The 24,211-nt window shown below is 41.4% G+C and overlaps 3 protein-coding genes across 3 annotated transcripts; all 3 read left to right on the plus strand.

Moving 5' to 3' along the window:
• The first annotated feature begins 12 nt into the window (after window positions 1-12).
• trmt2b (tRNA methyltransferase 2 homolog B) lies at window positions 13-2,710 on the plus strand. Its single transcript, XM_072390903.1, has 2 exons — window positions 13-1,054; window positions 1,724-2,710. The coding sequence occupies exons 1-2, from the start codon at window positions 191-193 to the stop codon at window positions 2,342-2,344; spliced, it is 1,485 nt and encodes a 494-aa protein (XP_072247004.1). The 5' UTR covers window positions 13-190; the 3' UTR covers window positions 2,345-2,710.
• Window positions 2,711-4,812: 2,102 nt separating this feature from the next.
• scdb (stearoyl-CoA desaturase b) lies at window positions 4,813-12,950 on the plus strand. The gene is made up of 6 exons (XM_072390920.1): window positions 4,813-4,922; window positions 6,053-6,282; window positions 8,314-8,444; window positions 8,594-8,799; window positions 10,091-10,323; window positions 12,259-12,950. Exons 2-6 carry the CDS (start codon window positions 6,057-6,059, stop codon window positions 12,456-12,458), a joined length of 996 nt encoding a protein of 331 aa, XP_072247021.1. The 5' UTR covers window positions 4,813-4,922; window positions 6,053-6,056; the 3' UTR covers window positions 12,459-12,950.
• A 5,190-nt stretch (window positions 12,951-18,140) lies between these two features.
• Window positions 18,141-24,195, plus strand: wnt8b (wingless-type MMTV integration site family, member 8b). The gene is made up of 6 exons (XM_072390361.1): window positions 18,141-18,211; window positions 19,001-19,034; window positions 20,325-20,463; window positions 21,449-21,574; window positions 21,666-21,808; window positions 23,606-24,195. Exons 1-6 carry the CDS (start codon window positions 18,141-18,143, stop codon window positions 24,173-24,175), a joined length of 1,083 nt encoding a protein of 360 aa, XP_072246462.1. The 3' UTR covers window positions 24,176-24,195.
• Window positions 24,196-24,211: the final 16 nt, after the last annotated feature.

A 24,211-nucleotide genomic window follows, 5' to 3' on the forward strand; every position in this document is an offset into this window, starting at 1 on the left:
CTGTCTAGTGAATAAGACGTCATTGACAGTCGGCTTGAACCTCCGGCATGAAGGTAGAACATTGGCTTTAAGCCGTAGTTTAAAAAAGACTGCTGTTTATCGTATGTTTTGGCTGCTCTCATCTGTTTTTGTGGTCCTAGCTAACATCTGTAGTTCACTCAGACAGGATTGATCTTGTCTGAAAGTCAGAATGCCTTTGACAGCGGCATGCAGCAGGTCAATCATGTCAGCCAAACGCAACAGTATGTCTACTGTGAGGAAACCCTGCCGATTTCTTTCAACAAATGACACCGTTCAAAATAGCCAGGGGGAACTGTCCAAGAAACGGTGGAGAAAAAGTCAGAAGAAACGTTCCTGGACTGATAATCTGTCCTGGAAGGAGAAGCTGGCTGATGTGGTTACTCCTCTGTGGAGGCTTAGCTATGATGAGCAACTTTATCTGAAGCAAATGAATCAGGAAAGGATATTAACTCAACTCACAGGGCATCTTTCAGGTGACTTCCAATCACATTCGTCATCAACTACGGCAGGAAGACCAACCTTCCCTGTCCTTTCTATTCTGCCATCCCCAGTCAGAGATGGCTACCGCAACAAGTCTACATTTTCTGTCAACAGAGGAGTGGATGGAAACCCCAAAACAGTTGGTTTTTATGTGGGCACTGGCAGGCAGGGAAACATTGTCTGTGTCAATGGAGACCACCTAGTTAACATGCCAGAGAAGCACAAACTGGTGGCCAGATGCTATCAGGACTTCATCCGCCTTTCCCCACTGGAGCCCTGCCTGCTGTTCCACACGGGGGGTCACTGGAGAGAAGTCACAATACGTACCAATGCAGCGGGCCACACAATGGCCATCGTCTACTTTCACCCACAGGCGCTCACGCAGGAGGAGTTGGCTGTACACAAGGCTGAGCTGGCTGATTATTTCACACGGGGTCCTGGGTCCATCTGTCAGCTTGACTCCCTGCTCTTCCAGGAAAGCTCCATGACTAGCTGCACCCACAAGGAATCCCCCTACCAGCTTCTGCATGGTCGGCCACACATATACGAGGAGGTAAAAAAAAATTCTGAAAGCGCAGAAAATCTTTCTGGGATCACAGCTCCTGAGCTGTGTGTTCATATTCTCTTCACCAGGCTTGTTTCATAAAAATCATTTCTAGTTTTAGTTTACATACAAACGTAGGTGCCATCTAAGAATACCTTTGAATGCTTGCCATTCTCACGCATATTAAGTACGTTTGATATGTGATGTGCATACTGTGTTGCTACTAGCTATCCGCTGCATTAGGTGAGTTAATATTAGAGAAATTGGAAGATGTATAAAAAGCACTTTTAAAGCTACTGTAAATGTTTTAGCTGTGGAATTATGTATATAGCAAATCACGAAATGACTATAAATGACTATAAAATATCAGAAATACTGCTATAATACCTTAAGATAGTGTTGCATCTTGCACGCTTAACTTTAAAAGCTGAAAAAAAACACATTCCAAAAACATAGGATCGTAGAGCAGAGCAGTGCAGTGGGATGGCACATTTCTGTTAGATCCTTCATCTGCAGGAGACCAGTTCTTTGTTGACTTTTGTCATCCAAGTTCAGTCCAATGTCCTTAAGTGTTGAATTTAGGAAAATAACAGAGAGGAGAGTGTAGCTCTAATATGACGTATGTCTGCATTATGTTGCGATTTGATTGCTTTTCTTGTACTGTTGTGTAATTCACAGGTGCTGGGCTTCAAGTTCCGTATCTCCGCTGACGCGTTTTTCCAGGTGAACCAGGCTGCTGCTGAGGTACTGTATGGCACTGTAAGAGACCTGTGTGTCCCAAAATCTGAAGACGCAGGAGGGCAAACAAAAACTGGCGGCACTCTTCTGGACGTTTGCTGTGGCACAGGAGCCATTGGCATCACTACGTCTCCCAGAGTGGACAGAATTATCGGCGTAGAGCTCATAGAACAGGCAGTAGAAGATGCCACGCACAATGCAGCTTTCAACAATGTACTGAACTGCCAGTTTATCCCTGGAAAGGCCGAGGTGGTGCTTCCTGGTCTTATGTCTCAGTTGAGCTCCGCAGGCGGAGGCCTTACAGCTGTGGTAAACCCAGCTCGAGCTGGCCTCCACCACAGAGTGGTCCGAGCTTTACGGAATCAACCCGCTATCCGTAGGCTGGTCTATGTTTCCTGTAAACCGGATGGAGAAGCTATGAGGAACTTCAGGGAGTTTTGCTGTGCTCCTGACCCACAGAAGAAACTCACAGGAGAGGCCTTTTCTCCCACTCTGGCTGTGCCCGTGGACATGTTCCCACATACGCCTCACTGTGAACTGGTGCTACTTTTTGAGCGGTAGCACATACGGCAGGTTGTTTGGATTTATCCGAAGGTGGGTTTTAACCAGCGGACAACATTATTTCCTTCTGACAGCTACGTGTACTATATCGTTGATGATCAAATCTTTCTGATGCTGAAAGTATTCTTACACCCACATTAAAATAAAAAAAAATAAAAATAAATGTCAGGATTAAGACTTTACTGGAATATGTCATATGTGGTCATTTATGGTTTGTTTTGAAATATCAAAATAAATACTGAGCTGATGCCTTAAAGATTATATCTTAAAGATATTCTGTCTTTAATGTTACACTTTTAAGAGGCAAATCACTTTATTGAAACCAGTGTCCAACTACTCACTCTGTGCTGTGGACAGAGATTTCCCCCTCCTTCATCATTCTTAGTCATTTTCATACTCCCTTTGAATTTAATTTCCTAAAATTGATTAGATTGGTGTTTCCATATGTGCTTATTCCTGCTTTGACTTGACAAAAAGTCTGCTGTGAAACGTGTCCCCGCAGTACCCACATTTCTACAATAGGTGGTGCCACTGCTTTTTATAACAGCTCCATTCCTTTGGAGACATCCCTGACTTGAACCATCTGCTTCAAAATGGTTGTATCATGTCATCCCAGTTCACTGCAGGTCATAACATCGCAGGTTAACAGTAGAAGAGGCTAGATTAGTTCCGGAGGGGTTACCATAGTTTATGTGAGGTCATTGGTTGCAACCTGGTTACTTTGGATTGAAGGGAGGATGTTGGTACCTTTGGACTGGACCTTTGTGTTCGTCTTCAAAATATCAAGTGCCACGATCAGCTGAAAGGAACTTTTTTCTTTTTATACCTCCTGTCAGCACTATCAAATGACTGATTTTACTGTAATCCTTCCTGGAAAAACACACAGTCAATAAACTCTTTAATGTGTTTTAAGCTACAAGACTACATTACCCATGATTTGCGGCTGTCTGTTTTTCATTTTTACACAGAACCAGATAACTTGTAGATATGTAGAGACTATTTTTGTGTGTCCCAGATATGTTGTTTTTTTTGTCCTCATTCTCCATTGGAGTAAACATTTAGCAACATTTATTTTGCTGCAAATTATTCACAACTAATCAAGGGAATGGCAAAGAGGATAGAAAGAAAAAAAGATCAAATCAAGGTTTGTGGTTGAAACCACAGAAGAACAAACAAAGGAAAAAAAATCCCTTGGGCTTGAGGATTATCACGAATAAAATGAACAAACCTCTGTTTTGAATGTCCTGAGAATTGATGCATCAGTTGTGATCAGTTTTAAGCATCCCGAAAATAAAATTAGCTTCAAATTTTCATGTCATGAAATGATTAGATTTATTAATTTAGTGACCTTTTGCACAACAGACTTTCTGACTCCTATCATGACTTCATCCTGATTATTGTCCAATAAACCTTTCCAGTGAGGTTCTACTAACTAAAAACCGGTGCTGCTCACTTTAATGCAATTCAGCTCCCAGTAACGTTATTTCACATCTGCCCTTTTTCTGCTTTGATGTGACAAAAAGTCCAAAAAGTGTCCCTGCAGTACCCAGATTTCTACGGTAGGTGGTGCCACTGCTATTTTTCCACACCCGGTATGTTGGAGACAATGCTGACCTAAAAAGCATCTGTTTCACAATGATTGTATCATGTCATCCCATTCATTCCAGTTCACTACTGGTCATAAGACCAGGAGTGTACAGTAGAAGAGGCAACATTTATTTCTGAGAGGTTACCACGGTATATGTGAGGTCATGTTGCAACTCGGCGGCCTTGGCTTAGAGATAGGATGCTCTGTAACATTTTCATTGACTATGCATGTTTGTGTTCGAAATACTGAGTGCCAAGATCGGCAGGCAAAGAGGAAAATGAACTTTGTTTTTTTTTACCCTTCTGTCAGCTTTGGCAGAATACTGACATCTAAAAAAAAACAGTCTAAAAAAGTCTAATGTTTGACTTGTCCATGCGTCTGGCAAATGTTACAAAAAAAGTATGTGTTTTTCGCACTAATTTATGCCTTATGATAAGAATGATTATTTATAATAATCACTTGTTAGCTTTGCACAGTTTCACACACTCTTTTTTTCTACATGAATGGTTAGATATGGCCACAGTTCATATGCAGAGAGTGAGGCTTCAGAAATGAACTGCAGCTTTGCCTGTAAAGTCAAATTGTTTATAAAAAATAAAAAAGGCATAAAATGCACAGCCATGCTTGACTGAAAGTTGCTTTACTGGCTCATGACATCATGGTGTCGTATGAGTTGACCTTTGTCTGCCACCTTTGTTAAGAGAATCACATTCAGACTAAACGTTGATTTGGAAGATTGGGCAAAGACCAATGATTATAAAAAGTTTGATTTGGAAAAACCCAGAGGGAGGTAAGCATCAGATAAGCAAATAGCCAATGGGATATTTACAACGGGTGGCACATATTTCCCCACGGAGTGTGCTTTAAAACGGCACCGGAGCTCTCAATGGGAGCGCTGCAGTGACTGTGGATGGACGCACGAGTGTCGCATCTTTGATAATCATCCATAGCTCGTCGCGTGCTAGGCTACAGGAGCTGAAGAGCTAAAAGGTAGGTGGATTATACTCAGAAAAAAGACCATATTGATTCTAATTATATTGAAAGTAGTTTCAAAAGTGGTATTCGAAAGGATACTTGTTGCTGCTGGTCCACTATACTGGTAAAATGACAAAATGACATTCATGTATTGTTAGCGAAAAATACAGCAATGTAGCGCTGTCATGTATTGTTTTGTTTTTTTTTGTTCTTTTTAAACTGGCCTGTATTTATTTAGTTAGTTTAACAAGGTAAATTAATAAAACTTAAATGCTCATATCGTGTGTATAGGGATTTTACACAACAGTGTGGCTAACGCTAACTTTGTTAGCTTAACCGACTGAAAAAAACCGCCAGGACGCCAAGTTGGATGCCAGTCCAAACCGATATTGAAGTAACATATAATATTACCTCTCTTTCAAGTTAGAAAAAAGAAAACTGAGAGAAATGCCGTCACAATACGACAAACTATTCGCACGATATGTTAGTTGATTAATTCCACCTGTACCTGAAGGACGGTTGAAAACTATCGTTTAATTTTTAAAAAAAATTTTTTTTTTAAAGAAATACATTTCCTAAGTTCGTCATAGGCTTTGTTTTGTGTAAGAAAGTGTGCACAGTTTAATAGTTTTTTGCTGAATTAAGCTAGTCACTTGAACTATTTCCTCCTGGATTGTTTGAAGTATAGTGCTAGTACCAATGGATTCTTTTTGAGTACAGCTATCTGACATCTGTTTTCAGTATCCTGTGATATAATGCAGCCTTGGTTGGGACATGTTCAAAGTTTTAGGGAACCAGGGGAGTGGTGGCCGATTGTTTTGGGGTTTTTTTGAGTTTGCATTAAATGTAGCAGCGGTCTATCAACACCTCATTGGTATATTAAGAAAACGGTGGCCGAGGAGAAGTGATGTAACTGTAGACGGCGCATAATGAGCGTTATGAGCCAACGGAACAAACGAAGCCTTTCACAACACTGAGAAAATGGCACCAAAAGAGTTACATGCCAGCTGCCACTACTCGCTCTCGGCGCTGCTGGAGTGTGTATGAGCACAGCCAGCCGCCGTATATCCCTCTGTCTCTCTGCATCACGCCGTGCGCATTAAACTGAGCAACATATCTGCCTGCTCGCTCTGCTTCCTCTTTAGAAAGATGACCGAAACCAGGAACCATCACGCTGACGAGCGACGAAACGGAGATGTCATGGCAGAAACCTCGACAGCGGACGATGTTTTTGACGACACCTATAAGGAGAAAGAGGGGAAACCACCGATAAAATTTGTGTGGAGGAATATAGTTCTGATGTCTCTCCTGCATATTGGTGCGCTTTATGGAGTGGTTTTCATCCCCTCCGCGTCGTGTTTAACTCTTGCCTGGAGTAAGTATTTTACAAATACTTGAGATTAGCTTTGCAGGTTTGTTTTTTGGCGGGGGGGTTTGTTGGTCTCCCTTCAGGCCACAGACATCTGAACAGAATGTGCTGATGCTGTGTGATCATTGCTAACTACAGAGCATACTGCCTGAGGGGGTCAAGCCTGTGGGAATAATGGAGAATGAGTCACTCTGACCTAATTTTCAGTGTTGAGTGTAGAGTCTTGTGAAGAGGTATTTAGCCTGCTCATCATTTTTATTTTCTTCTCTTCCTGTGTATCTTGACATGGAGTTGTGTTTGACCTTACAACAAAATGTATTGTAAAGCAAAGGCAACCTGAGTTAATGGATAAGCTTATTTAATCACCAGTGTGAAAAATATACTCCCATCTCTGAAATTGATAACTGGTTGTGCTGCCTTTGGCAGCAGAAGATCAGTCTTTTTCTGGTGAAATCTTTGCTTAAATGCAACCGCATTTGAAAGGTTTGAGCATGAACTGCGACTTAAAGGCCCTTCCACTGACTCTTGATGTGGTTCATACTTTCCTAGGCCTTTCTAAAACAGTCATTTTATTTGCATTCGGCTCCTCCAGTGAGTTCCCTTTTTATTGGGCTCATTGTCTTGTTGTATAACCCAGCTGTACTTGCGCTTTAGTCACAGATTAACAACCTTCTCTTCACAATTTATGAGAGAGAATTCATGTTTCCTGCAAGTATGCCAAGTTGTAGTGGAGCAGCAATGCATCTGCACAGCCGCAGACCACCACCTCCACATTTAACTGAAATTGTAATGCTGTTTTTGTGGAACTTTGTTTGGCTCGGACCCCTTTTTTTTTTTTTTTTTTTTTTAATCTTTTAACTCATCAGTTAGTGGAACATTCTCCCAAAATGTTAGTGTTTATGTCTGTGTGCAAAAAATGTAAATGAGCCCTAATGATCTTGGTAAACAGTGGATTTTACATGAGCTACGCTCCTTGGATTGTGTTGTCCTTGGTTCTTGATTATTTAGGGAGGTTTTGAAGGTTTGTCACTTCTCAGAAGGATCCCTGTTGTTCCAACTGTTTCTATTTGTAGATCATGTCTAACTCTGGGTTAATGGAGTCCCAGATCCTTTGGCATACTGTGCTGCCTGTGAGGCGTTTCAGCCAACTTCCTCTCCTTGAAAAGATCCGTTTTACATGATTTGATTTGTCGGGGTTGGTAAACTGAGCTGGGTGTGTCGGGTCCAGCTGCAACCATTTATTGGTGCAGTTTGCTAGTCCTTTTGACTTTTAGTAACTTAGGCAAAGACTTTTTCACTTTGTCATATTTCTTTCAATGTGTATCAACATTTAAAACTTGCATTTTGTTTTGTTAAACCATTATTTGGGGGGGGGGGCGACGACTACTTAACACACATGAAACCTGCACAGCCTACAAACATGCATCTATTCTACCCCTCTTCAAGAGCTCAAAGCTGAAGCTGATTGTAAACAATTTGAGCTTGCTGGAATGTACCACATGTCCCAAATTAGAAGTATTTGATTTTCAGTGGTCAAACAGTTTGCTGAATAACTAGAATCTGTGCCCTATATATGTGGACTGTTGAGGCATGACTCAAATTCTCGAACAATATCAACTTTGTTTCCACTCTGGGACTGCATAATTTTCCCTCACTTTGCAATGCTGAGCTGCATATTTTTTTCACTGGGGAAGACAAAGCACAATCGCCATTCCTATAGACACCCCATTGTGAGCTGCGTGGCACCACAACAGAATGCTCATTGGCAATCAGAAGCCCCCGGGTCTCAGATCCTGGCCAGTCTTGTCTAAGCATCACATAGAAATGCATTCAGCAGTTTTAGAACAACAAAAGTGTGAGGGTTGACCTGCATGCTCCCACCATCCCGTCTCCCTGCCCAGATGACTTTTCTCGGAATAAAAAGGCCCGAGTGTTATGGAAAGAACATGGTGTCCCAGTGACTCTGTTCTCATGGGTGTGAAACTCATCTCAGTTTAGTGGTGACAGTTTCCTTTATGATACCTCTCTTTCTTGCAGCTGCAGTGTGCTACCTCATCAGTGCTCTTGGAGTGACTGCTGGTGCACATAGATTATGGAGCCACAGGTCTTATAAGGCTTCTCTCCCCCTGCGAGTCTTCCTGGCTCTTGCCAACTCCATGGCATTTCAGGTAACGCAAGCAAAACGTGTAAATATAGTCAATGCATACTCTCATTATGATATAACAGCAGATACATTTGCCACCACAGCTGACCTGCAGCTCTCGTATTTTCGGGTCCTTTGATAATCCTCTATCTGTGCCTTTTCCCACATGTGCAGAATGATATTTATGAGTGGGCGAGGGACCACCGTGTCCACCACAAGTACTCTGAGACAGATGCAGACCCTCACAATGCCACACGGGGGTTCTTCTTCTCCCACATCGGTTGGCTGCTTGTTCGCAAACATCCTGATGTGATTGAAAAGGGACGGAAACTGGAGCTGACAGACCTGAAGGCGGATCAAGTGGTGATGTTCCAGAGACGGTGAGGAAACATCCGTTTGATTTTAGTTAGACAAAGTAAACTCTATAACAAGCGATATGTACTTTGTTTCGGTCACTGAAGAGTACTTTATATATAATATGAAGCAAAGTTGCATACTTTCTTGGGGTGTAATTAAATGAAACCTGGACTATATCTGTACATTGGTATTGAACTGATCCACAGATACTGATTCTGCCTGTATTATATTTCATCAGTGCATCAAACAAAATGCTCATATGAACAAAACTGCCAACAGTTCATGAGTTATTCCTTTGAAATATATATATTTTTTTCTTCTTTCAAGTAGGGTTGTGTAAAGAGTCGAGAGTAGTCAGTGTCTTACCTTCAGAAGACTGCAAGCGGCGTACATTTAGTTTGGAGAAGCAGGGAGTTAAAGCAGCTACTCGGAACAGGTCCGCGGGAAAAGTCAAACCTAAAATTTCATAGCAGTTTGACGTAGAAGTGGCGCACTGAAAAATATACAAAATAGCCCTCAGTTGTTGAGTTTGTCACTACATTTCACAGCAAAATGCTGTCGTCTGCAGCGGCGACGCAGTGTAAAATGGTAAAAAATTCTCTCTTTTGGTGGATCTGGTCACTTAAGCTTTAGGTTTTGTATCAGCAAAAATCAGCTCCTTCTCCAGAGTGAGAGCACTATCTGCTGCAGGTACTGACTACTCGCTACACACAACCTTACTTCAAAGAGACCAAAATGTGTTGAGGCCTAATTTGTGGTTGATGTCTTGGCAATGAAACAACATAAAGTTCATGGTTCAGTCGTTAAAATGTTGGCACTGGTTGATGAGAAATACCATGAACCTGTATGGTCGGTAAAAATGAATTTCCTCCCAGGCTTGAGCTGCGCAGGATGTCGTTGTTTGACCACTTAATGTCCGCTGGCTGATCATTGGTCAACATTTCTTTTACTCTGGAAACGATCCCAGATTTTCACTTCTGCTCTCAGGAAAGGGGATTAATGTCGGTCAAAGCCACCCTGTTCAGAGTGCCCTGTCAGCCATGTGCAGTGAGCTAAAGGGTAGATGTCAGGGGATGCATGTTGTCATCTGTTTACTTTAAATGGACACATTTGGAGCTTTTATAGAACCGTATTCCTTGACAGGGGTACAGATTTCATAATGCTTTCCAAACCATTAAGTGTGATGATCATAGAATGTACTGTTTAACTTTTAATTGTATGCAAATGTATGTTAGATTTCTTTAGTTAAATTTAGACTGAATTATGAGCATGAGAGGGACTCTGAGTGATATAAAACCTGTTCTTCCATTTCAGGCACTACAAGCTCTCTGTGGTGGTGTTTTGCTTCCTTGTACCCATGTTGGTGCCCTGGTACTTCTGGGGTGAGTCCTTAATGGTGGGGTACTTCGTCCCTGGGCTCCTGAGGTATACGGTGGTGCTCAATGCAACCTGGCTGGTCAACAGTGCAGCACACATATGGGGCAACAGGCCTTATGACAAGACCATTAATCCGAGGGAAAATCCATTTGTTGCCCTCAGTGCCGTAGGTAAGGAACCTCTTGTTTGTAATGTTGTGTCTTTATCTACCCGAGGGACAATTAAATGAACTTTTCAAACATGTTGCCTTGCCTTGACAAGTCGGCCCCCGTGGAGGTTCTGTCAAAGTTGATTCACAGTGGCACCTGTGGGGTGACGATGTGCTAATCCAGTGGCTGCTGTTTATTTTCTTATAGCTTAGCCAGCCCTAAAGTTCAGGTGTACAGTTGATCTGCCTACACGCTATATATTTAGGCCGTTTTCAGTTTGTTACTAGTGTAGCTATTTTTAGAAACTGTCTCCCTTAAGTCAAGTCTATATTTTAATTTTTTTCTTTGTGGGTGTCTGGCACCACAGGGGTTAAATTGCACATTTGACGAGTGAAAGTTTGATGTTTAGCACCACAGAAGTTCTCTGGAAGAATTACTACTTGGAACTAGAGGTATCAGATGTTGTAGCACATATTTAGGTAGGTTTATTATTATTAAATGAAAAATGGCTTAAGTTGGTCTGCATGTTCCACATGTTTCCAGCAGTGTTTGCTGTGAAGGATACTTGAATTGAAGCGCAAAGATGGACAAAGCCACAGTGAGGTCACCAGTTTGTGGTCTTCCACCGTTTGACATATAGGCTGTTGTCATTAAAGTTTTTTTTTTTTTTTTTTAAAAGAGTGTCTGTAATGATCATAGGGTGGAACTGACTGGGGACCCATGGGCAAAATACACCCTTACAGTAATGACCTAACAATCATAAGGTAGCTCTGTGTAAAAGCAAGCTTTACTGTCTGCATTTACTCTAAATGGGACCATAATTTATAGGACTTGAACCTGTATAACTACACTGATTATTTTTGGTCCGTCCCAGATGAAAGAATCATGGGGATATCTTTGATCATGACTTAAAAAAACAGTAGCCCTACATCAAACGGTGAAAGGGTTTCAAAGACGGCGAGGGACCAATCTCCAATTTTGTTAGAAATGTAGAATAACTGCTAAGATTCAGAAAGTGTCACACAGTGTCTAACGGCATGTTGTACGTACCTTCAGAAGTTGCCTGCCAGACCTAAAATATGGCTGAAAATACCTGGTGTAGCTGGATCAGTTGCTCTTTAACTTTTAAGCAAGCTGACCTCTTTTTGAAGCTGAAGGAGTCGCTCCAGTTGATCGCTAGAATTCAGGTTAAAGGCGCTTCCGCATCGGCTTCACTGTTCAAACCCGGAGGCTACGTCTAGATATTTTTTTCGCCCCATTGATTGTCGTTTTGACTCAATCTTGAGAGAAAAGATGTGTAAAAGTTTTCGGTAAGCAATGCTGAAGTGGGGAGGCCTGCAGTGATGGAACCAAAACAACATTTGTGGATTTGGCTCTGCACTGGAACCTTTCAATGCCTGCCATGGCCCTGAGTTTTAAACAGAAACGCTGTTGCTAATTAATCAATAATTAACCTTGGCGTGTTTACTATTTCATCGTGGTTAAACGTCTATCCGTTGCCTACATGTGGACAGTTTTTGTTCCTCTCTCCCATCACTTTTTTTCTGGTCTTTTGACCAAACGTTTGGGATCATCAAACTCATTTCCATTCGGTGCCAAGTCATCAAAGCTGGGAACATCTGACCCACATCCAATCCTGCATAGGAGGAAGCTTGTGAGGGAGGTTTAGAGATGGACTGTGACAGTCTGAATAGGATATAATTTGGCAAATTAGATTTTTGTAGCTTGTGAATTCTATTACATGATGATCAGCCTTTTGGATTTACAAATCCAAAAATAAGTCCCCGCTTGGACAAATTATCAGTTGCATGCTGCTTAGAAACAGCTGTTTCTAAGCCTGCCACCCTGATCTGTTCATCTGTTTTTTAACATGAATAATGAAGCGTAACTTAACCGTATTCATGCAAAGAAGTGTCTAAGCTGGTTGAAATGCAATGTTGCTTCTTGTGTTTTCAGGAGAAGGCTTCCACAACTACCATCACACATTTCCCTTCGACTACGCCACAAGTGAGTTTGGCTGCAAGCTCAATGTCACCACTGCCTTTATTGACCTCATGTGCTTCATGGGTTTGGCCAAAGACTGCAAGAAGGTCTCAAAGGAAATGATCGTTGCTCGCGTGCAGCGAACTGGCGACGGCAGCAACAAAAGTGGTTGAGTCAGTGTTGCACTACAAAGCTCTTTAAGTGATACAACATGCCAATCCGAGACAGAAAGTAGCAACAAGCATAGCAGCTTTTCATTGGTGGGGTGGTGATTGTCCATGCCTCTGATTTTTCAGTTAAACCTCTTTGAGACTAATTTTGGCTTTAAAGAGTTGTTCCCATTAGAGTTGTGGGTCTCTTAAGTTTTGAAGTGTTCTCACAAACTATTCACAACGGGTTGACTCTTGACTACATGTGCAAGTACAGCTTTGTCACCATATCATCAAACGAGCATGAGGAGAAAGAATGTTTTTGGGTTTTTTTTGTTTTTTTTGGCAACATTAGGACAGCAAAAAAAAGTTTGTGTAAAAGCAGTAATATTCTGTACCTTGTATTTATTAATTTGCTATTTATTAATAGTCCTGTCTTTGGCACTTTAAAAGCTTTATTGAAACCCTTAATATTGAGGTTTCTCTGCAGGCAAGATTAAAGTCATTTTGCTCTAACTTCTGTCAGTGGTGCTTTGTGTCAACCCACAAGGTTTTCTTCCTGTTATTTGTCTTTTTTTTTTTTTTTCTGAAGAAAGTAGTCTTACGAAACCATAAGCTGTTGTGTTCAAAGCCAATATAAACGCAGTCAGGCCTCTGAACTCGTACCATGTGTCATTACCTAGATGACCTTGGTTTAAATCGGATGTGAAGCCGCTTCACACTTCATGTTGGTGCCTCTGGACTGAGATGTGGAGGCAGACATCCTACTTTATTTCAGTATAGAGTTGAATATTTGCAGTCATTTTTCTGTCGTCCTTTTGAAGTACTCGTATGTTCTGTACGTTCCTCGAATTAAACCGACGGGACGCGTGTCTAAAGAGCATTTTTCATTTGTGATGTTATACAAACCCCTGCCCAAAAAAAGAGAAAAAATTGAATTATTGCTCTTTGAGGATGTTTGTACGGTTTTATTTTGTGGGAGGGGGGGGTAATTTAACAGCCCAACAGTTGGGCTTCTTCAAATGTATCTGATCGATGAATAGCAATTTCTTTTTTTAAATAAGTTTACGAAGGAGGAAAAAAAATATATAGTCGTGAAGAAAATGTATGGCTTCATGAACCACAAACATGATTTTGTTGCTCCACTGACAGCCTGAATTTCTCGAGGTGTGAACCTCACTAATGAGAAACGATATTCTTCATCAATCGGGCTCCAGCTTTCTTTTAGCAGCAGTTGACAGATCAGCTTTGTAGGATGGAGCCATATCACAAGCCCTGAAAAGTGACTTGATCACAAAACGAATGACCGATGGAATGAGAGAAGTGTCCAAAACTTCACTGCCCTGTGCCTTTTACTGTAGAGGTAATGACTGCCATCTCTGTGCTCCTTTACCTGACATAAACCCCACATATCTCAGTGATCGTGAACATTTGCTTGCTTTCTTTACTTTGCTTTTTTTTTTTAAACCCTTTTCACTGGACCTGCACCAAAGGTTACAGCATCATCTAACTGGGGATTCGTCACTAAATATCACTGCCTACCAATCATCCACAGTCCATGTCAGCTTCGCTTTCGGTCTGTTTAAACCCAGTTCTCTTCAGCTGATCTCTTACAGTTCTGCCCCCTTTGCTTTTAATTTACATTTTGGTTAATTTTCTGTTTTCCAAGTCACATCCCTTAGATTTTTCGGTCCTGTCTCGTCCGTGTTGTGCCTGTATGTTTCCCTTTTCCAACCTTCCCACTGCTGTTTGTACTTTCTCCAACTTTTAGACGAGGCTGACTGGGAATTGTTGTCTTTGGTCACACTGTGTTGAGTTACATCCTGGAACTTTTTTTTTTTTCAAAAATACTTTACATTGTTCGAAGTGACTGCTCCCTTGTGGGGCCACGTTTCCTCTCCATTTGCCAAAGCAACACTCTGCTCAGGCCTGGAAGCACTTTTGTTAAACTGCAAATTAACCTGCATGTTTAGACTTGTGCTGGTCTTGCTCTTGAAGTGCAAATTAGGTGAATCCACAGTTTGTTTCTCCTTCTGACTGAAAAATGATCTTTGTTGAAGAAATGCCCTTAACTTTTATGCCATTTCTTTAGGTGTGTCTTACAAAGTCCAAAATTTCCACTGTTGAGAGTATTTTTGCCACATCTATGATTATTTTTTTTTTTGTTCCCAACAAAATAAAACGGCTGAACATTCTTCCAAGAGTGGTGATTGCTGGGGTTGTTATTTGAAATGCTTGGATTAGATGCCTTATGAAGGTTGCACACATGCTTGAAATTGCTAGATATATATATATAAGAAAAAAAAAATGAAACGGGGCTTAACGCCGTGTGCTCTCTGTCAGCATTTAAGGAACACTTGAAATCCCTGTGATCCCTATTAATTTCTAATGAAGAACAACAAATCCTTGAAGTATGGGTTACTGCCATTGAACTCTTCTCAAGCCAAACAAAGATTTTGCTCTAAACAAGACTGAAACTTGTTATATCCTTAAAAGATTCTATTGTAATGTTTGTCACTTTTTCTCTTTTACCGAGCAACACTTTTCAACAGTGTTGAAAATGGCACATTTATTTCAAAAGAATGTTTTTGTATGTATTGTACGTACTATAAATAAACCAAATTTGTATTCAGTAATGCGTGTTTTGTCGTTTTTTGTTGTTGGAACTCTGCATTTCTTCTTACCTATTTACTCAGGAAAAAAAGAAATTAAAGAAGAATCTAAAAACTGAGGGGGGGGGGGACAGGCAATGTGGAGTTCCAGTGTCTTACCCGGGAGTGAGGAAACATGGGAGTATCTTTCCAAGTCTGAAGGAAAATGTGGGGAAATGTACAGAAAGTACATTGGTTCATCAGTAACTCCTCACATGAGGAGCTACTCTACTTTTCACAAGGGGTTGCAAAGGTTGCATACCTCTGTTAGCTATGCTTGGCTTACTTATTTCTCACCCACCTAATGGTGTTGCAGCTCTGCAGTACTTGTGATGACACAGCTGCACATTGCTGATGGGCGGATCTGCAGCCGTATGTTGACACAGAACAGAATCATGCATATGTTTTGTCCACCTGTTGGAAGGCTGTTGATTCGATCTCTGCCTCAAACATTTCTCATGTCAAGGTGTCCTTTGTTAAGACAACGAAACCTGCATCAGCGGGGGTCTGTGCTCAATATAGGAAAATTCACAAGTACTGTATGAAGGTGTTTGTAAATAGGCAAATGTGGCTTATATTACATGGTGCTTTGAGTGGTGAACAAGACCAGAAAACCACTTAAAAAAAAATAATTTTATCCTTAAAATGGTTCAATTTAAACATTTCCTGTCACCATGCATCAGTTCCTGCTGAAGTATTGAGCAGAGCACCAGATTCTCTCCAGCTCCCAGTATTTGAGCCACATTCGCTCAAAAGTGGAAGGTGAGTCCCTTACTGGGATCAGCAAAGAGGCTTCAGTGTTTGCTCCCATCCAGTCATTTGAAGATGCTTGGTTCTTGCTCCCTCTGTTGGGGGATCAGTTCATGGCAAGTCGACTGCTTACATCGTGCGTCCTCCCTCCGGTTTGTGAAACGGCAGCACATGTTATTTTCTCGTTACAGCGTTTTTGGTGCGCACAAGTCGTTGCATGAATGCAGGAAATCAAATGCTGCATGTTATGGAGAAGGCTGGTGCAAATGCATCATAAGTGGCACCACCACTGCTGACCTCTGTCACCCCAGCAGTGACATCAGCTCTCTGTCCATTGGTTGCTGACTGTCAGACCATCCTCTTGATGGTATGCAACACCTCAGTGTGAGAGCGCAGACAATTCACTGTGGACAGTCGCACAGTTTCTGCTTGGTACTTGCAAAGTTCAACACGCAATGTGGGCTGAAAGCTGTTGCGGTTGCTGGAGAATCTGAATCTAAGGTCTAAGCTCGGACGTATTCAGATGAATGAATGCCAGCTAACTGTGGCCTACAGCAGTTTTTACAACCTTGAAAGAGCATTTTAGCTATGTTGTTTAAAGGGGCTATTCTGTGGCACAGTTTCCATGAAGGTTATTTTGTAGAAACAGTAGTGGATCATGTGAATGTAGCCAAAGTAGCACAAATAAAAGGATTGAGTGTAAAAAAAAAAAAGAAAAATGTGGCACTTTGCGCTGTAGGTTGCTATAATTCTGAATATATATATTTTACCTTTTGTATCACATCATGGTTACATTACAAAGCTCATAATATGAAGTTTCTTGTATCATTTTGTACTATTGTGTCTTCTTTTCATAATTTATTTCCTGCCAATTAATCTTGAAATACTGTATTGGCTACATTGATGTTCGCACATGTTTGGTTAGATTCAAACTCTCAAAACCCACAATTACATTTCTACAACACTACTACTACTTTCAGCCCCACAGTAGATATGTTGATTTGAGCGTTTTAAGACAACAGCTCATTAAAACAATGATACTTGTAGCTCTTGGGCAACACTTCAACTGATAGGCCTAAGTGTGCTTATCTCAGCGATGCTGCCTGTGAAAGAATAATTAATTGCATATTAAAGAAATAGGCTAAATCAACAGGGTGGCTCCTGTTTTTGTCTCATCTTGCTTGTCATTTCACTTTAAATCTTAATCCAAAAACATCCCTCAGAAGTCTCCCCCCTCCAAAAAACCTTTTTCTCTAATCCTAATTTGCACACAAGAAGATTGCAAAAGGCCTTCCTGAGCCAAAGGAAAGGGACCTAAAGGTCAGACGGGGTTATTAGGGAATAACCCTTCATCAGCGTTAGGAAAGGGCCGTCTGGATTAGTGATGCAAATGGTCCCATACCTGATTAATGGCTCTGTATCCCAATCTACCTTTTATTTTCTGCTGGGGTATCACCGCTCTGTGAACGTCTCCAGGCGTCTACGCGAATTTAAATAAACTCCTTTTGAATTTTGAAAGGTGATACAGAAACCCGAGTAAATTATGGAAAAAACAAACAAACAGAAAAGATTAATTTAAACTACTTAAGGGTCAGAACACTGACACTAAATAGCCTCGGTTACGCATAGAGTGAAACAAGGTGTTTATTTTTCAGCGCCAGTGACGCGCAGATTAATTCTTACAGTTTCCAGGTAAAACATCCTGAATTTTGAACTAAACGATCAAAAGACCATGTGGCGGCTGTTCCCGAAAGGCTGATATGAGCTGATTCAATCACACCTTCGTTAAACCACGAATTACTTCCTCAACAACAAAAGGTTTGGGACTAATTTTTTGCTGCCCCATCAAACTAACTAGAAACCAGAGCGCTATCTCCCACTAATCCCCGACAATCAGCTGCGCGTTAGATAGTTTAAATAAACTTTTTCTTCTGAGCAGAAATTCAAGGGATCAGTGTTACACTTTTCCTACAGGATTAAATAGATCTTCCTTTGCTCTTGAATAGAGGCAGGGAACTCACCGTTGTCCGGCCCTGAAGGCCCAGGGTGCCCTTTTGATCATTTCAGTCGCTCCTTGGTGCAATACTTCTGATTGGCCAAGAGACTAAGAAGGGGGAAAATCTTTAATTAAGCAGATAATCTCTTGTTGGGACGAGAGCAGCTCCATTTCAGAGCCCCCTCCTTGAATCTTGATAGCTCCTGGTGAAGTTTCATGCGCTGGTAGCTCAGTTTCCTCTCCATCGTTGCGCTGTCCACAAGCTTTGGGCGAAGCTTTGAGTTACCTTCAGCACAATCACCTGTCAGGATGTTCGTGCACTGGGAGGCTTGCTATTACATTTTCATCCTCCTGACTCACATGCGGACCTGCTACTGCTGGTAAGTTTGATTCTCTGTTTATTTCAATCTTTCTTTTTCCTAATGTGATTAAATTCCAAATGATGTATAGGTTTCCTCTCATTAGTTGTTTATTAGATGCTGTAATGTTTTTATATTCAGTTCTGACCTGGACAAATACACACATGCATTGGGAAAACACATTATTAAGGATCTAATTTTGGTCCATGGACCTATTTGATTAATTTTATTTCTACTTATAGTTCCAAGAAAGCAGCTTTCACATTGGTTAAAAGATGATTTATTGGACATTTATAAGGCCTATATATAAGGCCCTTCAGCTGGTTACATAAATCAGTGCTCATTTCAGGAAAGAGCTGTCTGTGATCTAGACCCAAAACCATTAATTTAAAACCCATCAACACTTATTAGTGGTTACTTGATGGTCTTGATTCGTTCATTATTGACTGAGTAACACTTACAATTGTAAGCATGATGATTTGATTACAACACATGTATCAACACTTATAGAAAAGATTGCAAACATTTACAAAAGTCTAAATATTTCAAACGCAAGGAAGACAAACACCATCCATTGATTTTCCTTATGGCTCGCCGGTAATGTGCCTCAGTCCTTACATTCCTTTCAAAAAAAAAAAGAAGAAGAAGAAAAAAAATTTAACACATTCATCAGTATGGTTCACTGAGGTTTGGATGCCCACTGGTGTCACAGTTTAACATGTTTCAAAGCGCACTAATGAGAGATGTTAGCGGAGGAATTTGAGAAGGACACTGAGCTTCGCCGAGTGAATAAGCTGTCTCCTTTTCCAGGTCAGTGAATAATTTCCTGATGACTGGACCCAAGGTAAGCCAACTTTCTTTTGATCTTTTCTCCTCTCTTTTTCTCAAAAGAAAGACACAGAGAAACCACAGTCCTCATGTTATCTTAACTCAAGTGTATTGACAAGCTCTGGTACCTGTCTGTATGCAACAATGGCACCTAAATCAGTGATATTCTTGGCCTTTTGTGATTATTTTCCCCCGTTGGTACACTTGACCTTATTCAGCGGCTCTGTGTATCCAAGGGTTGAATGTGTTAAGAAGCAAGGGCAGGCAATGCTATAGTGGGTGGTCATCATTAGTGAGCCGGGCCCCTGTGAAAGAGGTGGTACTCCATCTCCCTGAAGGCCACTTGAGACATATTAGTTATATTATCATTCACGCAGTCTGAACAAGCAGCGGAGCAGAAGGCGAAAGCCAAGGACAGAGTGCACTAGTTTGAGATAGCTCAACGATTCATTGTAATCACTGCAGCTGATGGAGTTTAATAATGCTCAGTTTGAATTCATTGGCACAAAATTTACAGCTATCATTATGTCAATCTCCAAGGCAGTAACCTGCTCCTCACTCATTTTGTTTGAATACCGATCGAGAAAATTCCGAAAGATATCCTGAAGTGAGGGTGAAGACATAAATGCTTTTGCTGCTTTATCTTTTACAGTTAGTCCCCAAAATACTCTTCTTTAATCTCTTCAAGACGCACACCACAAGCACATGCTGGATCAACCCAGCCGACACAATAGGTTCTAGTGCACCAGAATGATTCTTCTGATCAATTTTGTTAATTAATTCATGTCTACTAAAAATATTGCTTATAGGCTACGTGTTTGTTCCGATTTATTACGCTGGAAGCAACTACTTAAATATTTTTTAATTCGTAATTCTCCTAAAATATGGTGCTAATTTTCATGGTGAAAGATTTATCAGAATATGAAATCCTACCAGATGATTAACGTCATCTTCTAATTTAATTGCAGATCTTTGGGGCGGGCAATGTTCTTTTGAGGTGCTCCATCAGAAATGCAGAAAATAAAAAATCCCACAGTACAAATGTACATATAGAAAAAGAATGATGATACATGAGATTATAACCGCCATTAGGAAACTGAAACTATAATAAAAGTTTAAGTTTAAATAAGTTTGTTTTATATACGCAATCTACAGCTGTGTGGATAATATTTCAACTGTATTATGTACGGATGAATTAATGAATGTTTATTGCACATGTGAATGAAAGCGATTCAGAAGATGTTGGATGCCTGCATTGTTATTTTGGGGTCTGTATCGTACCATATCTCCACTCCTGCTTCTTCAGGCATACCTAATCTACTCAAGCAGTGTGGCAGCGGGAGCTCAGAGTGGCATAGAGGAGTGCAAATACCAGTTCGCATGGGACCGCTGGAACTGCCCCGAGAGAGCTCTGCAGCTGTCCACACACAGCAGCCTGCGCAGTGGTAAGTAGTTCCCAGAGACCGCAGCCAGCCTAAACACCAGCTCAAACATCTCTACACAGCAAGTGAAAACTGTTGTGCGCTTCTTTTTGTGTCCAGTTTCTGTGTTTGGGGCAGATTCCTTTGTGAGACAGAAATGTTTACTCAGTCATCTAAGCTTTGGGATGGTTAGTGTGGTCACCGATGCCAGAGGAAAAACAAACACAGTAATCCACCCAGAATCACCCAGAATCTGTTTGCAGCCCATATAGGAAACGCACTATATCTAGACTGCCAAGAACAGAAAGTCAAATGCGTGAGATGATACAAAATCAGCTAAGTATTGAGTATTTTAGAATCGATTGGTCAAGGTTTTCAAGCCATTTTTGAAGAATGAAAAGTCTCACTAGACGTAAAATGATGGTCTACGCGTCACAATCTAAAACTTCTAAAAGCTGACGGTTTTCTATGAAACTATGCAACCACCAAAACAATCTCCTTTTCAGTCTCTGGTAAAACTATAAATCAGAATTTGAAATTTGTGAGAGACCACAACCAAGAGATCTGTTGTAAATAACTGATTTTGCCTTTTGTTTATTAATTAATGTTTATTAATATTAGTGATGATTATGCAAAAATCCCCTTGCACCAGAGCTGAAAGGTAAAAGCATCCATTGATGATACAACCGGTCTGACCGGGTTCATGAAACTTGTTCAAGGAAAGAAATGCAAAATCATTAACACATTTCGGATGGCTGTAGCTCAAGAGGTAGCGTAGTTGACTTGTCTTTGGAAGATACCCAGTTTAACCCTTAACTTCTCAGTCTATATGTTGAACTATCCTTGGTCAAAATAGTGAAATTCACATTCCAGCTCAATATGTTTCTTGTCTGTAAGTTGCTTTGGATAAGAGCATCTGTTAAATTAACTTAATAACACATTTTTTCATTTACAAATGGAGGAATTTTTATGGTGAGGCAAGATCATTAACAAGTTCCTCTGTTGCCAGCAAATCGAGAGGCCGCTTTCGTCCACGCCATCAGCTCCGCTGGGGTTATGTACACCTTAACCAGGAACTGCAGTTTGGGAGACTTTGACAACTGTGGCTGTGATGACAGCAGAAATGGACAGCGAGGTCAGAGAATTACTCAGATTTGTACAGTAAGAGTCCCTGCAGATGAAACGAGAAAAGTTATTTGCAATAATCTTCTTCTTTTTTCTCCCAGGTGGTCATGGTTGGCTCTGGGGTGGCTGCAGTGATAACGTAGGCTTCGGTGAGGCCATCTCCAAACAGTTCGTTGACGCCTTGGAGACTGGGCAGGATGCTCGAGCGGCCATGAATCTTCACAATAATGAAGCTGGGCGCAAGGTATAGCTGCTCCTAATTTACTTAATCAATTTGGAAAAAAGAAATTATCCAATAGTATTGGCAGTTATGTCAAGTCAGTGCCTTCATTCTCTTCTATTTAGTTTAAATTTATTCATAGTTGATCTCATTATAAGATTTACATAGAGTCTCATTCTTGTGGGAGACCTAATTTGAACAATCATGCAATAAAACAAATTGCAGAAAGCCATGATTGCCATTGTAGTACATGCGAATAAAATAAAATCTCTGAGTGGGATCAAACTGGACAGCTTTAGATACTATTGTAGAATATTCCTGGCTGAGGGGCAGAGTAGGAAAATGCCTTCTCTGTAGAAAGAAGCCAAGCTCTGTGCGTAATGAGATATCCCTGAAGGTGGTAACAGACTGAGAGCGAAGGCTACGGCTGCTCTGTTCTGGTCACATACAGGAAAATGTGTTGACAGCAGACTGATTTTTTTTGAGATGATGTAAAAATCTGCGTATGGATAACGATGACCAGTTGACCAGAGAATACAAAGTGCAACTGTGAGTGAGGGGTTTGCAGCCTTTAATGAACCTTCATGCTCCATGGTACACACTGTCCAATATCCGTAGAGAGTTGACCGGGGTGCTCATGAAAACAATATCAGCTTAACCGATACAAGGTAAGAAGGTGGCGGCAACAAGCCGTTTTCCTGGCGCTGAATGTAAAACAAGATTTTCTCCTTCAGAAAAACTGTTTTAAATTTGACCAAGTGTTTAAACTGGGTGGCAACTTGTTTGAAATTTTGGAAATCTCTCATGGCCCTCCAACTGATTGCCAAGTGTAAAGCACCCTTTGAATCATTTTTCCCTGCTCAGAATTACACTGAGTGTGCCACCCAAGCATCCCTTTCACATCGCTATAAGTGAGGTGCCACTCGTCTCCAATAATAATTGTGTGTTCGGTGTACCAGAAGGGCCTATTTACTAGTGCTGAATGCACCTTATGACAATACCTCAACTCAAGAATCTAAGGATCGCTGGTGCAAGCTTAATTAGAGGTCCTGTGGAGCCAGACATTGCACAGCATTCTGTATTATTCTGCTTTCTTAAAATAAGTGTTTAGCTTTATTCTTGCAATCAGGATCCCACATTTATGTTGGTCTTTGTTTGGCCCTGAGGGAGTCTGAGGGGACCACAGGCGTGCAGCTGAAGTGCTCTTTGTTTATGGTGCCTTTGCTCCCCCCTGTTGGGCCCTGGGATCCCCATGGCACCTGGAGCATCTTTGTAACAGAAAAAAATGGGGATAGAAAGAGAAAAAAACTCCTTTTTCATTTCTCAACTCAATGGAGAGTCCTCCATTGGGTCCTCACACACACAAGAAAACATGTTGATAATGAACATGCTAAATAAATACTCCTATTTATTATGGTGGGACAATGAGACTCGATGTGAAACTTTGATTCAGCCTCACGTCAGCAGAGGGTTCATCCCCTCCTTGCGAAAAGAAAACGTCCCTTTTCAACTGACAGCTGTTATATGTCTGGCAAAGTCAGGAAACACTGAGGACGACAAAGAAACTCGGCAATGGACCATGAAGCTATCTTCTATTCAGTGTATTCAGCCCTTTTTTACTTAACTGGGAAACTTTATGAATACAATTAGTTAATTTGACAACATGTCAATCAACAGACAAAGAGACATACTTGTATGCACACTTTTACCTACACGAACACAAACACAACCAGCTGTTAGAGTTGGGACGATCATAGTTTTAAACATAGTAACCTACAAGTAAATTGCTGTAAAGTAAGTCTTCCATTTTGGTGTTTGCAGGCTGTGAAGGGGACCATGCAGAGGACATGCAAGTGCCACGGTGTGTCAGGGAGCTGCACCACTCAGACCTGCTGGCTGCAGCTGCCAGAGTTCAGGGAGGTGGGGAACTACTTGAAGGAGAAGTACCACAGAGCTCTGAAAGTGGATCTCCTACGAGGAGCTGGGAACAGTGCGGCCAGCCGCGGAGCCATCGCCGAGACCTTCAGCTCCATCTCCCGCAAGGAGCTGGTCCACCTCGAAGACTCCCCCGATTACTGCCTGGAAAATCGCACTCTGGGCTTGCCGGGCATGGAGGGCCGCGAGTGCCTGAAGAAGGGCAAGAACTTGACCAAATGGGAGAAAAGGAGCTGCAAGAGGCTATGTGGAGAGTGCGGCCTGGCTGTGGAGGAGCGCAAAGCAGAGATGGTGTCAAGCTGTAACTGTAAATTCCACTGGTGCTGCGCCGTGAAGTGTGAGCAGTGCAGAAAGACAGTGACCAAGTACTTTTGTGTGAAGAAAGGAGGTCAGAGAGGAAGAAACGAGAGCGCCTCCACCCGTCGGAAGAACCTCAGACTGAGAAAGAAGCACTGAGCGTTACTTTTCCACATGTATTCATCAGATTTGTAC

Source organism: Leuresthes tenuis, unplaced genomic scaffold (genome assembly GCF_036924035.1).
Source record: "Leuresthes tenuis unplaced genomic scaffold, fLeuTen1.0.hap1 SCAF_8, whole genome shotgun sequence".
NCBI lineage: Eukaryota > Metazoa > Chordata > Actinopteri > Atheriniformes > Atherinopsidae > Leuresthes > Leuresthes tenuis.

What these genes read in the sequence shown, in the direction of transcription:
- trmt2b (XM_072390903.1), top strand. Translation starts at nt 191, where the DNA reads ATGCCTTTGACAGCGGCATGCAGCAGGTCAATCATGTCAGCCAAACGC. An exon ending in GGCCACACATATACGAGGAG is followed by an intron (nt 1,055 to 1,723) that starts GTAAAAAAAAAT and finishes TGTAATTCACAG; the next exon opens with GTGCTGGGCTTCAAGTTCCG.
- scdb (XM_072390920.1), top strand. Translation starts at nt 6,057, where the DNA reads ATGACCGAAACCAGGAACCATCACGCTGACGAGCGACGAAACGGAGAT. An exon ending in GTGTTTAACTCTTGCCTGGA is followed by an intron (nt 6,283 to 8,313) that starts GTAAGTATTTTA and finishes TCTTTCTTGCAG; the next exon opens with CTGCAGTGTGCTACCTCATC. An exon ending in GTGGTGATGTTCCAGAGACG is followed by an intron (nt 8,800 to 10,090) that starts GTGAGGAAACAT and finishes CTTCCATTTCAG; the next exon opens with GCACTACAAGCTCTCTGTGG.
- wnt8b (XM_072390361.1), top strand. Translation starts at nt 18,141, where the DNA reads ATGTTCGTGCACTGGGAGGCTTGCTATTACATTTTCATCCTCCTGACT. An exon ending in ATGCGGACCTGCTACTGCTG is followed by an intron (nt 18,212 to 19,000) that starts GTAAGTTTGATT and finishes CTCCTTTTCCAG; the next exon opens with GTCAGTGAATAATTTCCTGA. An exon ending in ACACAGCAGCCTGCGCAGTG is followed by an intron (nt 20,464 to 21,448) that starts GTAAGTAGTTCC and finishes CTCTGTTGCCAG; the next exon opens with CAAATCGAGAGGCCGCTTTC.